This window comes from Ranitomeya variabilis, chromosome 7 (genome assembly GCF_051348905.1).
Source record: "Ranitomeya variabilis isolate aRanVar5 chromosome 7, aRanVar5.hap1, whole genome shotgun sequence".
NCBI classification, from domain to species: domain Eukaryota; kingdom Metazoa; phylum Chordata; class Amphibia; order Anura; family Dendrobatidae; genus Ranitomeya; species Ranitomeya variabilis.
Genome location: NC_135238.1, coordinates 93135242 through 93147989, shown reverse-complemented (window position 1 = coordinate 93147989; position 12748 = coordinate 93135242). Strand labels below are relative to the sequence as shown.

Genomic DNA, 12748 nt, shown 5'->3' with positions numbered 1-12748 from the left:
AAATCTGTTGCCATGAAGAAGATTCCTCCCGCACGGCAACAGTTAACAGCCGCCGGCCAATCACAGGCCGGCAGCTGACGTCAGCGCACCCATCGGCGACGTATGACGTAACTGTCATACGCCGGAACAACGATGCGCGCCTCAGCCGAATCATGGGTGAGGACATCGCTGGAGCTCAGCCAGGTAAGGAAAACGTTTTTTTTTTTTGTAAAGCCGTGGTATGGGACATATTATACAGGTATGGGGGGTGCATTATACTACTGTGTGGGGGAGGAAGGGGATGCCTTATACTGCTATGGGCTGCTGCATTTTATACTTCTATGAGGCTGCAGCATTATACTATATAATACTAAGGGGTGCATTATACTACTATGGAGGACTATCAGGGTGCATTATACTTTATAGGAGGACTATGAGGTGCATTTTACTACTATGAAGTACTATGGGATGCATTATACTTTATCAAGGACTATGGGTTGTGCATTATACTTTATGGATGACTATTGAGGTGCATTTGATTGCACTACATGGATGACTATGAACTGTGCAGTATATTATATAGAGAACTATGGGGGTTCATTATATTATATGGAGGACTATGGGGTGCATTATACTTCTTATATGGATCCCCATGACTTCTGTGGTTTATTTTCTTTTATACATTACAGAACAACGGCAGAACGGGGGACAAATATATACCAGGATGGGGCACCGGATAAGGGATATATAGCAAAGTGGGCAATATATATACCAGAATGGGGTCAGGATAAGGTATATATATACCAGGATGGGGGGTGCATATATAATTTATTCAGGATGGCAGGTGGTCCAGTCCAAATCGGGGCCCATCATACTCTAGTTGCGCCACTGACTGTATGTACAGTACAGACCAAAAGTTTGGACACACCTTCTCATTTAAAGATTTTTCTGTATTTTCTGGACTATGAAAATTGTACATTCACACTGAAGGCATCAAAACTATGAATTAACACATGTGGAATTATATACTTAACAAAAAAGTGTGAAACAACTGACATTATGTCTTATATTCTAGGTTTTTCAAAGTAGATACATTTCTCTTTGATGACTGCTTTGCACACTCTTGGAATTCTCTTGATGAGCTTCAAGAGGTAGTCGCCGGGAATGGACTTCCAACAATCTTGAAGGAATTCCCAGACATGCTTAGCACTTGTTGGCCCTTTTGCCTTCACTCTGTGGTCCAGCTCACCCCAAACCATCTCAATTGGGTTCAGGTCTGGTGATTATGGAGGCCAGGTCATCTGGCATAGCACCCCATCACTCTCCTTCTTGGTCAAATAGGCCTTACACAGCCTGGAGGTGTGTTTGGGGTCATTGTCCTGTTGAAAGATAAATGAGGGTCCAAATAAATGCAAACCAGATGGAATAGCATGCCACTGCAAGATGCTGTGGTAGCCATGCTGGTTCAGTATGCCTTCAATTTTGAATAAATCCCCAACAGTGTCACCAGCAAAGCACCCACACCATCACACCTCCTCCTCCATGCTTCACGGTGGGAACCAGGCATATAGAGATCATCCGTTCACCTTTTCTGCGTTGCACAAAGACACAGTGGTTGGAAGCAAAGATCTCAAATTTGGACTCATGAGACCAAAGCACAGATTTCCACTGGTCTAATGTCCATTCCTTGTGTTCTTTAGCCCAAACAAGTCTCTTCTGCTTGTTGCCTGTCCTTAGCAGTGGTTTCCTAGCAGCTATTTTACCATGAAGGCCGGCTGCACAAAGTCTCCACTTAACAGTTGTTGTAGAGATGTGTCTGCTGCTAGAACTCTGTGTGGCATTAACCAGGTCTCTAATCTGAGCTGCTGTTAACCTGCAGTTTCAGAGGCTGGTGACTCGGATAAACTTATCCTCAGAAGCAGAGGTGACTCTTGTTCTTCCTTTCCTGGGGCGGTCCTCATGTGAGCCAGTTTCTTTGTAGCGCTTGATGGTTTTGCCACTGCACTTGGGGACACTTTCAAAGTTTTCCCAATTTTTCGGACTGACTGACCTTCATTTCTTAAAGTAATGATGGCCACTCGTTTTTCTTAGCTGCTTTTTTCTTGCCATAATACAAATTCTAACAGTCTATTCAGTAAGACTATCAGCTGTGTATCCACCAGACTTCTGCACAACACAACTGATGGTCCCAACCCCATTTATAAGGCAAGAAATCCCACTTAATAAACCTGACAGGGCACACCTGTGAAGTGAAAACCATCCCCGGTGACTACCTCTTGAAGCTCATCAAGAGAATGCTAAGAGTGTGCAAAGCAGTCATCAAAGCAAAAGGTGGCTACTTTGAATAACCTAGAATATAAGACATAATTTCAGTTGTTTCACACTTTTTTGTTAAGTATATAATTCCACATGTGTTAATTCATAGTTTCCATGCCTTCAGTGTGAATGTACAATTTTCATAGTCATGAAAATGCAGAAATATCTTTAAATGAGAAGGCATGTCCAAACTTTCGGTCTGTACTGTATGTGTATATATAATATATGTGTATATGTAATGTATGTGTATATATATACACTGCTCAAAAAAAAAATAAAGGGAACACTAAAATCCCACATTCTAGATATCACGGAATGAAATATTCCAGTTGTAAATCTTTATTAATTACATAGTGGAATGTGTTGAGAACAATAAAACCTGAAAATTGACAATGTAAATCACAACTAATATCCTACGGAGGTCTGGAGGTTGAATGATGCTCAAAATCAAAGTGGAAAATTAAGTTACAGGCTGATCCAACTTCAGTGGAAATGTCTCAAGACAAGGAAATGTTGCCCAGTAGTGTGTGTGGCCTCCACATGCCTGTATGACCTCCCTACAATGCATGGGCATGCTCCTGATGAAGCGGCGGATGGTCTCCTGAGGGATCTCCTCCCAGACCTGGACTAAAGCATCCTCCAACTCCTGGACGGTCTGTGGTGCAACGTGACGTTGGTGGATGGTGCGAGACATGATGTCCCAGATGTGTTCAATCAGATTCAGGTCTGGGGAAGGGGCTGGCCAGTCCACAGCTTCAATGCCTTCATCTTGCAGGAACTGCTGACACACTCCAGCCACATGAGGTCTGGCATTGTCCTGCATGAGGAGGAACTCAGGACCAACAGCAACAGCATATGGTCTTAAAAGGGGTCTGAGGGTCTCATCTCTGTACCTAATGGCAGTCAGGCTACCTCTGGCGAGCACATGGAGGGCTGTGCAGCCCTCCAAAGAAATGCCACCCCACACCATCACTGACCCACTACCAAACCGGTCATGCTGAAGGATGTTGCAGGCAGCAGATCGCTTCCCACGGCATCTCCAGACTGTCATGTCTGTCACATGTGCTCAGTGTGAACCTGCTTTCATCTGTGAAGAGCACAGGTTGCCAGTGGCGAATTTGCCAATCCTGGTGTTCTGTGGCAAATGCCAAGCATCTGGCACAGTGTTGGGCTGTGAGCACAACCCCCATCTGTGGATGTCGGGCACTCAGACCATCCTCATGGAGTCAGTTTCTAACCATTTGTGCAGACACATGCACATTTGTGGCCTGCTGGAGGTCATTTTGCGTTGTTCTGGCAGTGCTCCTCCTGTTCCTCCTTGCACAAAGGCTGAGGTAGCGGTCCTGCTGCTGGGTTGTTGCCCTCCTACGGCCTCCTCCACATCTCCTGGTGTACTGGCCTGTCTCCTAGTAGCGCCTCCAGCCTCTGGACACTACACTGACAAACACAGCAAACCTTCTTGCCCCAGGTCGCATTGATGTGCCATCCTGGATGAGCTGCACTACCTGAGCCACTTGTGTGGTTTGTAGAGTCCGTCTCATGTTACCACGAGTGTGAAAGCACAACCAACATTCAAAAGTGACCAAAACATCAGCCAGAAAGCATTGATACTGAGATGGGGTCTGTGGTCCCCACTTGCAGAACCTTTGAGTGTGTCTTGATAATTACCAATAATTTCCATCTGTTGTCTATTCCATTTGCACAACAGCATGTGAAATTGATTGTCAAACAGTGTTGTTTCTTAAGTGGACAGTTTGATTTCACAGAAGTTTGATTTACTTGGAGCTATATTCTGTTGTTTTTTTGATCAGTGTGTATATATATATATATATATATATATATATATATATATATATATATATATATATATATATATATATATATAATGTTTACACAATTTATTCAGGATGGGGGCCCCAGTCCGAATCTCGCAGCGGGGCCCATCAGACTCTAGTTACACCACTGGCTGCAGGGTTTTAGAAAGGAATCTGTGGGTGGCCATGTGCCACTTGTAAGATCTGTCTGGAGAGTAGTGTTGAGCATTCCGATACCGCAAGTATCGGGTATCGGCCGATACTTGCGGTATCGGAATTCCGATACCGAGTTCCGATATTTTTGTGATATTGGAAATCGGAATCGGAAGTTCCCAGTGTATGGTTCCCAGGGTCTGGAGGAGAGGAGACTCTCCTTCAGGCCCTGGGATCCATATTCATGTAAAAAATAAAGAATTAAAATAAAAAATATGGATATACTCACCACTCCGGCGGCCCCTGGACCTTACCGACGTAACCGGCAGCCTCCATTCCTAAGAATGAGGAGTTTAGGACCTTCGATGACGTCGCGGCTTGTGATTGGTTGCGTGACCACTCATGTGACCGCTCACGTGACCAATCTCAAGCCGCAACGTCATCGAAGGTCCTTAACTCCTCATTCTTTGGAACGGAGGCTGCGGGTTACGTCGGTAAGGTCCAGGGCGCATCCGAGGGTGAGTATATCCATATTTTTTATTTTAATTCTTTATTTTTTACATGAATATGGATCCCAGGGCCTGAAGGAGAGTTTCCTCTCCTTCAGACCCTGGGAACCATCCAGGATAGCTTCCGATACTTGTGTGCCATTGACTTGTATTGGTTTCGGGTATCGGTATCGGCGATATCCGATATTTTTCGGGTATCGGCCGACACTATCCGATACTTTCAAGTATCGGAAGGTATCGCTCAACACTACTGGAGAGAGCAAACCACCCCACTTCCATCCTGTAGTTCGCTACAAAAATAAAAGCCCATGCTGAGTTTTCCTAAATCTGCCTTGGGCAAATAAATTATCCAAGACTGAACTTACTTTTATTTTGCACTGCAACCACAGCTACATCTGTGACTGCAATGCACTCCAGCGGCCTCAATACACTTTTATGTGCATCCTTGGTGACACTTACCGTTCCTCGCATATGATCCCCCTGACTACCTCACATATAATATTGCTCAGTTTTTATTATCGTACAAAGTTTTGTTAATGACCTAGTGAATGTGATTGAGAGTAAAGAGATTAAGAAGAATTGGACCTAATGCTGATCCCTGTGGTCCCCACTGCTGACTTTAACCTATTTAGAATATGTGTAGTTTACAACAACTCTTTACTTACTGTCCATGTGCTGTTTTAGGGTGGTATAATTCCTTATCAGGAACTTGCATGGATGGACCCAGCATATAATAGCCGTCATTGTGCCCGCTGCTCATATCAACAAACTGGTTATAGGACTTCTTGTATACCATGATTTATAACACTTTATTAGCCAAATGTAACAAAGCAATATGATCTTTAGATAACCAAATATAACTTTTTAGAGAAAATCTTTCAATGCATTTTGTCATTTAAATTGAGATCCTCCTCTAATTGGAGCAGCTTTTTAGATTCTTTAACAGTTTTTCTTTCCTGTGTCCATCCATCCCAATGTCCTTGGTAATAGAGCGGCCAATATACAAATTCATTTTCCCTTAAATCAACTTATCTGTGGCTGTCTGAGCGTATTCTTTTGAGACATAATTCAAGTGAGCATTCTAAGAACTCTGCAGTTGCCACCTTCCTTCCTGCTATCTGAGCTCTGGAGAACAGCAGCACTTGAGGGCAAAAACACCAGATACCAATGTGATATATATATATGCTATGTGCTGAGTTGCACTTTCCACTCTGTGACACGGTTGTATTTTGATTGGCCCACATCATAGAGGAGAAAAAGCAAATGGCTACACAGAACTTTTGTGGTAAATGCCTACTTATTTCCAGGAACCATGGCTTTGGAACAAAGGGGCATCAAAAAATAAAACTGTAAGACAGTCAGGGGATTAGAGACAATTGGAAGAGGTACTCAATTTACATTACATAATCCAGTTGAAGGTCCTCTTTAAGGGTAGGATACACTAAAATGTAGAGGCTAATAATATCATAATTTCATTATTTAACTTCAGCCAACAATATAAAGTATCAACATTTGTCCTTACCTCGTGGGAGGACTAATAAACATCCATAGCAGTTCTAATTTAGAAGCAAAAGTTGATACCGTTTAGCAGTGAGGTTTTTATAAGTCATATGGAGCATTTACTTCCTGTTACTTTCTTCCATATAAGCAAAAAAATGTTTATGAATGTTAGGTCTTGCCATGCCAAACTCTATTTTAAATTTGTTGCACTCTTTATTTACATGATAGTGAGCATGTATAATTAAATTAATCTGGGAACAATTCATTTTGCAGGTTCTCGGGCAGTTATTGCTCTGTGCAAGGATAGCAAACCTCATCAGGATAAACTATGTGAAGGCAATAGCATTGGCTCTTTGGTACGGTTGTTGAGAAGTCCTCAAATAGCAGAGAGAACACTTCTTAGTATTATCAAAGCCTTGGGAACAATGTGTATAGGTATGTTTTTAATTACTAAAATTGAAACCGAATTCATCTTGCTTACAGTATGTAGTATCAGGAGTACATGAGTCAAAACAGATCTACTGTGTAATATTCCTGTTTGGCTTTGTTTTTTATATTTTTTACCTTGGTTTTATTTTGTTCTTTTGAATTCATCTATATGTTTTTGTATACATCTGGAATCGTTGTTTTTAATTGCAAGAACCTAATTGTATACTGTTATGTTGATATTCTACATATACCTTAATATTTTCTAAATAGATCCTCCTGCTGCACAGTTATCGCTGGCAGTTAGATATGTGTGACCTGGTTAAACATAACTCTTAACAGATCATACTGAGAAACGCGGTTCATACGATCTCTAGGGGAGTTTTATTTTACTTTCTCCACCAATTTTACATTTTTGCTGTCACTAAATTACCTCCAACTCACAATGTTGTGTGTACTGAGGAAATCATCCAGCCACTTAAAAAAAAAAAAAAGCAAAAAAAAAGCTGTTGTAGTGTCTGCCATTACTACCTACTGTGGTTGGGAATTCCACAGTCTAACTGCTTTAACTGTAAAGAACCCTTTCCTGTTTAGCTGTTGGAATTGCCTTTCTTCCACCCATAATGAGTGGCCCCTGGTCCTCAGTATGCTCTTTGGAAGGCATAAGTCATGTGCCAGTGTTTCTGTACTGGCCACACATATGTTTATACAGTTAGGTCCATATATATTTGGACAGAGACAACATTTTTCTAATTTTGGTTATAGACATCACCACAATGAATTTTAACCCCTTTCTGACATCTGACGTACTATCCCATCGAGGTGGGCCCGTATGACCACCGACGGGATAGTACGTCATATGCGATCGGCCGCGCTCACGGGGGGAGCGCGGCCGATCGCAGCCGGGTGTCAGCTGCCTATCGCAGCTGACATCCGACACTATGTGCCAGGAGCGGTCACGAACCGCCCCCGGCACATTAACCCCCGGCACACTGCGATCAAACATGATCGCGGTGTACCGGCGGTACAGGGAAGCATCGTGCAGGGAGGGGGCTCCCTGCGTGCTTCCCTGAGACGATCGGTACAAGGGAATGTACTCACCTTGTACCGAGCGTCTTCTCCCTGCAGGCCCTGGATCCAAAATGGCCGCGGGGCTGCATCCGGGTCCTGCAGGGAGTACTTCCGGGTCAGGGTCCGGAGCCGGCTGCAGAGCAGCCTGCTCCGATGAAAGTAAGATCGCCCATCTGACAGAGTGCTGTGCAAACTGTCAGGTGGGCGATCTGTGATGTCCCCCCCTGGGACAAAGTAAAAAAGTAAAAAAGTTATTCCCATAAATACATTTCTTTATCTAAAAAAAACAAAAAAAAAACAATAAAAGTACACATATTTGGTATCGCCGCGTCTGTAATGACCCAACCTATAAAACTGTCCCACTAGTTAACCCCTTCAGTGAACACCGTAAGCAAAAAAAAAAAAACGAACCAAAAAACAACGCTTTATTATCATACCGCCGAACAAAAAGTGGAATAACACGCGATCAAAAAGACGGATATAAATAACCATGGTACCGCTGAAAACGTCATCTTGTCCTGCAAAAAACGAGCCACCATACAGCATGATAAGTAAAAAAATAAAAAAGTTATAGTCCTCAAAATAAAGTGATGCCAAAATAATTATTTTTTCTATAAAATAGCTTTTATCGTATAAAAGCGCCAAAACATAAAAAAATGATATAAATGAGATATCGCTGTAATCGTACTGACCCGAAGAATAAAACTGCTTTATCAATTTTACCAAACGTGGAATGGTATAAACGCCTCCTCCAAAAGAAATTCATGAATAGCTGGTTTTTGGTCATTCTGCCTCACAAAAATCGAAATAAAAAGTGATCAAAAACTGTCACGTGTCCGAAAATGTTACCAATAAAAACGTTAACTCGTCCCGCAAAAAGCAAGACCTCAGATGACTCTGTGGACCAAAATATGGAAAAATTATAGGTCTCAAAATGTGGTAATGCAAAAAATATTTTTTGCAATAAAAAGCGTCTTTCAGTGTGTGACGGCTGCCAATCATAAAAATCCGCTTAAAAACCCGCTATAAAAGTAAATCAAACCCCCCTTCATCACCCCCTTAGTTAGCGAAAAATAAAAAAAATTAAAAAATGTATTTATTTCCATTTTCCCATTAGGTCTAGGGTTAGGGTTAGGGCTAGGGTTAGGGTTAGGGTTAGGGCTAGGGTTAAGGTTAGAGTTAGGGTTAGGGTTAGGGCTAGGGTTAGGGTTAGAGCTAGGGTTAGAGCTAGGGTTAGGGCTAGGGTTAGGGTTAGAGCTAGGGTTAGGGCTAGGGTTAGAGTTAGGGCTAGGGTTAGGGTTAGAGCTAGGGTTAGGGGTAGGGTTAGGGCTAGGGTTGGGGCTAGGGTTGGGGCTAAAGTTAGGGTTAGGGTTGGGGCTAAAGTTAGGGTTAGGGTTTGGATTATATTTATGGTTGGGATTAGGGTTGGGATTAGAGTTAGGGGTGTGTCAGGGTTAGGGGTGTGGTTAGGGTTACCGTTGGGATTAGGGTTAGGGGTGTGTTTGGATTAGCGTTTCAGGTAGAATTGGGGGGTTTCCACTGTTTAGGCACATCAGGGGCTCTCCAAACGCAACATGGCGTCCGATCTCAATTCCAGCCAATTCTGCATTGAAAAAGTAAAACAGTGCTCCTTCCCTTCCGAGCTCTCCCGTGCCCCCCAACAGGGGTTTACCCCAACATATGGGGTATCAGAGTACTCGGGACAAATTGGACAACAACTTTTGGGGTCGAAGTTCTCTTGTTATCCTTGGGAAAATAAACATTTGGGGGGCTAAAATCATTTTTTTGGGAAAAAAAAAATATTTTTTATTTGCACGGCTATGCGTTATAAACTGTAGTGAAACACTTGGGGGTTCAAAGTTCTCACAACACATCTAGATAAGTTCCTTGGGAGGTCTAGTTTCCAATATGGGGTCATTTGTGGGGGGTTTGTTCTGTTTGGGTACATCAGGGGCTCTGCAAATGCAACGTGACGCCTGCAGGCCAATCCATCTAAGTCTGCATTCCAAATGGCGCTCCTTCCCTTCCGAGCTCTGCCAGGCGCCCAAACAGTGGTTCCCCCCCACATGTGGGGTATCAGCGTACTCAGAACAAATTGGACAACAACTTTTAGGGTCCAAGTTATCCTGTTACCCTTGTGAAAATACAAAACTGGGGGCTAAAAAATAATTTTTGTGAAAAAAAAAAAGAATTTTTTATTTTCACGGCTCTGCGTTATAAACTGTAGTGAAACACTTGGGGGTTCAAAGCTCTCAAAACACATCTAGATAAGTTCCTTAGGGGGTCTACTTTCCAAAATGCTGTCATTTGTGGGGGGTTTCAATGTATAGGCACATCAGGGGCTCTCCAAACGCAACATGGCGTCCCATCTTAATTCCAGTCAATTTTGCATTGAAAAGTAAAATGGCGCTCCTTCCCTTCCGAGCTCTGCTATGCGCCCAAACAGTGGTTTACCCCCACATATGGGGTATCGTCGTACTCAGGACAAATTGCACAACAACTGTTGTGGTCTAATTTCTTCTCTTACCCTTGGGAAAATAAAAAATTGGGGGCAAAAAGATCACTTTTGTGAAAAAATATGATTTTTTATTTTTACGGCTCTGCATTATAAACTTCTGTGAAGCACTTGTTGGTTCAAAGTGCTCACCACACATCTAGATAAGTTCCTTGAGGGGTCTACTTTCCATAATGGTGTCACTTGTGGGGGGTTTCAATGTTTAGGCACATCAGTGGCTCTCCAAACGCAACATGGCGTCCCATCTCAATTCCAGTCAATTTTGCATTGAAAAATAAAATGACGCTCCTTTCCTTCCGAGCTCTGCCATGCGCCCAAACAGTGGTTTACCCCCACATATTGGGTATCAGCGTACTCAGGACAAATTGTACAACAACATTTGGGGTCCATTTTCTCCTGTTACCCTTGGTAAAATAAAACAAATTGGAGCTGAAATAAATTTTGTGTGAAAAAAGTTAAATGTTCATTTTTATTTAAACATTCCAAAAATTCCTGTCAAACACCTGAAGGGTTAATAAACTTCTTGAATGTGGTTTTGAGCACCTTGAGGGGTGCAGTTTTTAGAATGGTGTCACACTTGGTTATTTTCTATCATATTGACCCCTCAAAATGACTTCAAATGAGATGTGGTCCCTAAAAAAAAATGGTGTTGTAAAAATGAGAAATTTCTGGTCAACTTTTAACCCTTATAACTCCCTAACAAAAAAAAATTTGGTTTCCAAAATTGTGCTGATGTAAAGTAGACATGTGGGGAATGTTACTTATTAAGTATTTTGCATGACATATCTCTGTGATTTAAGGGCATAAAAATTCAAAGTTGGAAATTTGCTAAATTTTCTAAATTTTCACCAAATTTCCGTTTTTTTCACAAATAAACGCAAAATATATCGAATAAATTTTACCACTATCATGAAGTACAATATGTCACAAGAAAATAATGTCAGAATCGCCAAGATCCGTTGAAGAGTTCCAGAGTTATAACCTCATAAAGGGACAGTGGTCAGAATTGTTAATATTGGCCTGGTCATTAACGTGCAAACCACCCTTGGGGGTGAAGGGGTTAAGCAAAACAGTTAAGATGCAGTTGAAGTTCAGACTTTCAGCTTTCATTTGAGGGTATCCATATTAAAATTGGATGAAGGGTTTAGGCGTTTCAGCTCTTTAACATGTGCCACCCTGTTTTTAAAGGGACCAAAAGAAATTGGACAATTGACCCCAAGGCTATTTCATGGACAGTTGTGGGCAATCCCTTCGTTATGTCATTCTCAATTAAGCAGATAAAAGGCCTGGAGTTGATTTGAGGTGTGGTGCTTGCATTTGGAAGGTTTTGCTGTGAAGTAAACATGCGGTCAAAGGAGCTCACCTCCTGTTGTCCAAGGTGGGATTAGAACCCAGGACTCCAGCGCTGCAAGGCTGCTGTGCTAACCACTGCGCCACCGTGCTGCCTGTGAAGTAAACATGCGGTCAAAGGAGCTCTCCGTGCAGGTGAAACAAGCCATCCTTAAGCTGTGAAAACAGAAAAAACCCATCCGAGAAATTGCTACCATATTAGGAGTCGCAAAATCTACAGTTTGGTACATCCTGAGAAAGAAAGAAAGCACTGGTGAACTCATCAATGCAAAAAGACCTGGGCGCCCACGAAAGACAACAGTGGTGGATGATCGCAGAATAATCTTCATGGTGAAGAGAAACCCCTTCACAACAGCCAACCAAGTGAATAACACTCTCCAGGAGGTCGGCGTATCAATATCCAAATCTACCATAAAGAGAAGACTGCATGAAAGTAAATACAGAGGGTTCACTGCACGGTGCAAGCCACTGATAAGCATCAAGAATAAAAAGGCTAGACTGGACTTTGCTAAAAAAAACATCTAAAAATGCCAGCACAGTTCTGAAAGAACATTCTTTGGACAGATGAAACCAAGATCAACCTCTACCAGAATGATGGAAAGAGAAAAGTATGGCGAAGGCTTGGTACAGCTCATGGTCCAAAGCATACCACATCATCTGTAAAACACGTCGGAGGCAGTGTGATGGCTTGGGCTTGCATGGCTGCCAGTGGCACTGGGTCACTAGTGTTTATTGATGATGTGACACAGGACAGAAGCAGCCGAATGAATTCTGAGGTATTCAGAGACATACTGTGTGCTCAGATCCAGCCAAATGCAGCCAAACTGATTGGTCGTCGTTTCATACTACAGATGGACAATGACCCAAAACAAAGCCAAAGCAACCCAGGAGTTTATTAAATCAAAGAGGTGGAATATTCTTGAATGGCCAAGTCAGTCACCTGATCTCAACCCAATTGAGCATGCATTTCACTTGTTAAAGACTAAACTTCAGACAGAAAGGCCCACAAACAAACAGCAACTGAAAACCACCGCAGTTAAGGCCTGGCAGAGCATCAAAAAGGAGGAATCACAGCGTCTGGTGATGTCCATGAGTTCAAGACTTCCGGCAGTTAT

At 42.5% G+C, this 12748-nt stretch overlaps 1 protein-coding gene across 1 annotated transcript in view; it reads left to right on the top strand.

Moving 5' to 3' along the window:
• The window catches only part of ANKAR (ankyrin and armadillo repeat containing), an 898322-nt gene that overhangs the window by 609196 nt on the left and 276378 nt on the right, over positions 1-12748 (top strand). Inside the window, exon 18 of the mRNA XM_077275585.1 lies at positions 6545-6706. Within this exon, the coding sequence (XP_077131700.1) occupies positions 6545-6706 (162 nt within the window). The remainder of the gene's footprint in view (positions 1-6544; positions 6707-12748) is intronic.